This window comes from Atta cephalotes (genome assembly GCF_000143395.1).
Source record: "Atta cephalotes unplaced genomic scaffold scaffold00042, whole genome shotgun sequence".
Taxonomy (NCBI): Eukaryota; Metazoa; Arthropoda; class Insecta; order Hymenoptera; family Formicidae; genus Atta; species Atta cephalotes.
The window spans coordinates 451,035-456,099 of record NW_012130106.1 but is presented as its reverse complement, the minus strand read 5'-3'; the positions used below and the strand labels follow the sequence as shown (position 1 = coordinate 456,099).

The window sequence follows — 5,065 nt, the reverse complement described above, 5'->3', positions numbered from 1 at the left end:
TTCTCTCTCTCTCTCTCTCTCTCTCTCTCTCTCTCTCTCTCTCTCTCTCTCCTTCCCCCCGCTCTCTTTCGATCTCTCTTGATCTCATTCACTTTCTTTTTGTTCTTTCTCATTCTTTACTTCTTTCATTCTTGAAATACAAAGATTTGGCTCGAGTAAATAGGATTTCTGAAAAACAAATACTATCAAAAAACGTGACAGCAATTATTATTGCATTGTTAATGTGTTTGTATTTTAGTACTCACATGTTAATATTTAAAGCGAATATTGTCATATTTCACAAAACTGGCTCTGTTGTACGACTATTTTAGTAAAAAATTCAATATAAACATTTTCTTATAATAAAAATTGTACTTCAATAGAAATATTAGAAGAAAAAAATGTAATCAAAATGAAGGATTCTCAGTTATAAAATCGATTCTTGTACTTTGGACGTACCTATCAATATCACAAATATTCTTCCACATACGATTTTAATTCGAAAAATTTTATTTCGAATGCTCGGATAAAAAATTTTGTTAATAGTTCTTATTTAAATACCGCACTTTCAATTATTTCCATAGATATGTTAACAAAAATAAAAATATCAAATAGAACCGAAGAAAGATCACATTGAAATATGTCAATGTAATAATCAGGAAAAAATTATGATTTGGCATTACAAATTTTCGGCAGTATTTTTTATTCTTTGCCGAATCCCGCGGCGTGTCATTGCGTCGGTAGTAACAACATTGTCGAATATCTCGAAGAAACTCCATAATCCTCAGTCCCAGATTTCGCATTTTCGTCGCCGCAGAAATGATGTTTGCCGCTTTTCCACGTAGTATAGCACTCATCACAATAAAGGACAAGGCTCACAAGGGCTTTGCCAAGGATAAGGACACAGTGATGAATGGAAAACAAAGGAGAATCTTACCAAGTAGCAATTAATAATTCGACATCTTTTTGTGTTGACCATATCCTCATATTAGTGAGTATTCACGCAAAATTCTGCAACCGTATTGACAGACATTTCAAAAGCATCAGACAAATAGAATCATCGTGTGTGACGATTAAGGTAACCCAAGTGAAGAAAATCGCTGAAGAAAATGCTCATTAATGCTACTCAACAAATACATTTGCAAAAAGCCTCTTGAGCGAAGGAAAGAGTGAATAAGATGTTGTATCTCAGCAGCATCTTTAGCAAAAATCTCCCATGTCCTTAGTAATAAGAAGAAACTAGTAGTATTATTAGTGTCTACTAATAATAATAGTAGCAATAATAGTAGTAGCAATAATAGTATTAATGGTAGTAGTAACAGTAATGGTAAAGTAAATATAACAGGAATAATAATAATTAACAGGAGTAGTAATGTTAATAATAGCGAAATTAGTATTATAGAGATTATGATGTATTAATTAATAATATTTTAACGTTACGCTTTGAAAATTCCGTGTCACTTTCACATAAAAATAATGAAGAACGTAATCGAAGAATATGTCAAAAATGATATTAATATAGCTAATATATGACAGTACTGATAGCACTAGTAAATTAATAATGTATCGTTGCTATTTACTTGACGAATTGTGAAAATGAATAACACAAGAAAAGAAAATGCGCCTAAGAGTCGAACGTAGCTAACTAGTTTTCTATGTAAGTGTTATGCCGCTGGATGTCGAAAAATCAGTCACGATTATCTCAAGGAAATGTAAAGAATCGAAGTGTCCACGAGCATCATAGGATATGGACGAGTTGATTAATTAATTTGGTATATATTTACAAATAGATTACAGAAATTGTACTAGCAATGAACAATACACACGAAGAATAAATTAATAACTCGACAGACACTTCGAAGATGTAAGTTTTGGAAAAGGACAAGGATCAAGGAAGATAATAGGCAAAAAAATATCAATAAGATAATAAAAAAAGTCTCTTTCAGGCAAGCACACAGGCAGGATTCGCGAAAGGCTCGCGAAAATTTTTCGTGACACGCGCGGGCTGACGATTCGCTTAGGGGACTGACCTGGGTGACAACAGGGCTGTATTCGCTGGCCGTTGTACTGGCCATGGACTTAATCGTTCCTGCATCATCGACTATGGCAGATGCCGCAGCATCCGAAGGTCTACAACTGCGTCTTCTTGCATTCTCGTCTTTATCGCGTCCGAAATCGCACCTCCTCGCCTCATGCCTATTACTGAAGACGATTTCGCTCTCGGTCTTTTCTCTCCTGGGCCTCTGAGGCCCCTCGCGGCACAACGAGAAATCTGTTAAGACCGGCTCTCCGGAGTTGAGGACATTGCCACCTTTCTTACCAACAATGCCAGCTACGCTTATCTCGCTTCCGCGTCGATTACCGCTAGCGAATATACTAGATCTTGAGTCCGATGACTTCTGCAGGTACGCCGAATGTCTTGCAGACGGGAAAAAGTCCGAATTTTCACGACGAAAGGCACGTGCAAAGACACTCGATGCATTACCCAATTTCGAATCGCTCTCTTGTCGCCTGTGAATCGGTTTCAATTGCTGTTGCTTTTGATGATGTTGCTCGTGTTTCCTTCGGGCTAATTCCTCCTGTCTCTTGAGCGTTCTTTCGCTAGACGAAGATGAATGATCCTCGTTGGATCCAGATTTGCTCGTTTGATCGGTTGCTTCTTGTTGATGCTCCTGTTTCATTTTATCCAACTTTTCATTAAAACCCTGAAAGAAGCGGGTAAAATCCCACTCCTTCAGAAGGAGCTGCTCATCTATTTCTGAACGCCGGTTGCCGCTAGCCATTGCACGATCGTCTGACATCTGACTAAGTTTCTAGAGTGTGCGTACGATGGCGAAGGTAATGGTATGGTGACAGAGAAAAAAAACAAGAAAAAGAAATGCGTGCGATAACAATGTGAAATGACAATGTGAACTATCGATGATGGTGATGATGATGTAATGTAATAATATAATGTAATAAGGAATGACTATTTTTGCGGCAGTAACAAATCTATAATTAAGTTGACAATAATAAAAATTTCAACATCAAATATAAAAGTTGAAAAGATGCAAATATAATTTATTATATTCAATTATTGTATAATCAATATAACTGCAATTACACCGCAACAATATAGTCAATTTATAGCGTACGTGATCATCGTTCGTATATGAATGTGCATGGTATATGTACGATAGCGGCAAGAGTACAGACACAAGGCAGTGCGCCATGGTGCTCGCTTGGAACGGAACAAAGTTCAATCTTGACGAATACGTGGAACGAACAATAAAGAGAACGGACAATATTGCTGATTTACTCCCAATTATCAGTTAAGGTACGTATGTATTTACAAAAAAAGATAAAAAAATAGATGTGTTGCAATCGCTCGTATTTTCTTCCCTTTCTGTCACCCTTATTAAGCTAACCCCCCCCCCCCACCAGCGCTAAAAAATTCTAATACATTCCAAAATTACGTGCTAATTAGATGCTAATTAGGTGCTGAAGTGAAATTAGGTGAATCAATCGTTGGCAGGACAAAAAGATATTGCGAAGAGGGCTGGCTTAATATTAAGTTAGCCTTCTCATAAAAAAAAATATTTATTAAATAAATATTTTTAAGTAAATGAAAAAAACAAATACAAGAAGTGCTAATTAGATGCTAATTAGATGCTCTACGAAATGATTAAAATATTTCGAAAAATATATTGTAGGGGAGACCGGGGCTAAATTGGCATTTGAATTTTGAATAGCAAAAATATATCTTATGAGTTCCCAATTTATATTGTAGATGATATCTCGTGTGAGATCTCATCCTTACTAACGAAGTTTGATTAGTTTAGGTGCCGCATTATTATGTTTAGGTAGTCAAACAAACGTATTTTTCGATAGTCAAAAGTAATTTTTGTGATTTTTCGAATCACATCATTTTTTGTATATATAGATGAAATAAAGTTGCAAACATTAAAACTTTTTATTGCCATCTTGTAATCTTATAATCACTCCGTAAAACGCTAATAATTATTTGACTAAAATAGTTTATTTTGTTATTGAAAATTGCAATTGAAGAAAAGGTGCTCACTTAACCATAGTCTCCCCTATACAGAATTATATATAGAACTTAGCCAATCGAATGGTCGGCTTAGAAGAAGTTGCTTTAAAAAATAAGATGCTCCGACAAATTTGGTATTAAAATATTCCTTTTTTAATATTATTTAAAGATATTAGATGGTCATTCCGTTTGACGAGAATTCGGACTCAAAGGTCGGTCGCGTGATCGGCTCACAAGATAGAAGATAAATTTATCAAAATATTTCTTTTTTAATATTATTTAAAGATATCTAATCGCCGAATTTTAGGTGCTCGTTTTTTATTTATCAAATAAAAAAATTTTATAAATAAAACGAACACTTAATTCAGCAATTAGATATCTTAACAGTATATAAAAAGAGAAATATTTGAACACTAAATACGTAGAAGTACTTAATTTTTTAGTAATTTTTTAGTACTTCACTCTTGTAAGTTAGTCGCTCGGTTGACCTTTCGGTTCAAACTCCTAAATCAAAAGAGCATCTTCTCATTCGGCGACTTAATGTCTTTAAATAATATTTAAAAAAAAAATTTTAATATCAAATTTGGCGGAATATTATTTTTTAAGGCAACTTCTTTCTTGTGAACCGACCGTTCGCCTGGTGTCTAAGTTCTAAGTATATAATTCGATATACAATATATTTTCGAAATATTTTAATCATTTCGTAGAGCACTTAATTCTGTTGTATTTGTTATTTTCATGTACACAATAATTTATTTTTTTATGGGGGAGGGGGCTAACTTAATGTTAAGTCAGTCCTCCTCCCAATACCTTTTTTCCTGTTAAATGATTGGATCACCTAATTTCGCACTTCAGCCTAATGAATACCTAATTTTAGAATTTATTTAGCGCTATTGGGGGGCAAGGATGCTAGCCTAACAAGGATCTTTTCGTCCACACATCTTCGAATTTAATCAATTCTCACCTCAATAGATTTCTGAGCGCGCGCGCGCGTGGGTGTGTGTGTGTGTGTGTGTGTGTGTGTGTGTGTGTGTGTGTGTGTGTGTGTGTGTGTGT

The 5,065-nt window shown here is 34.9% G+C and overlaps 1 protein-coding gene across 1 annotated transcript in view; it reads right to left on the bottom strand.

Moving 5' to 3' along the window:
* Positions 1-5,065, bottom strand: part of LOC105622241 (serine/threonine-protein kinase mig-15) — a 92,115-nt gene that overhangs the window by 15,599 nt on the left and 71,451 nt on the right. Inside the window, exon 15 of the mRNA XM_012203662.1 lies at positions 2,010-2,792. Within this exon, the coding sequence (XP_012059052.1) occupies positions 2,010-2,792 (783 nt within the window). The remainder of the gene's footprint in view (positions 1-2,009; positions 2,793-5,065) is intronic.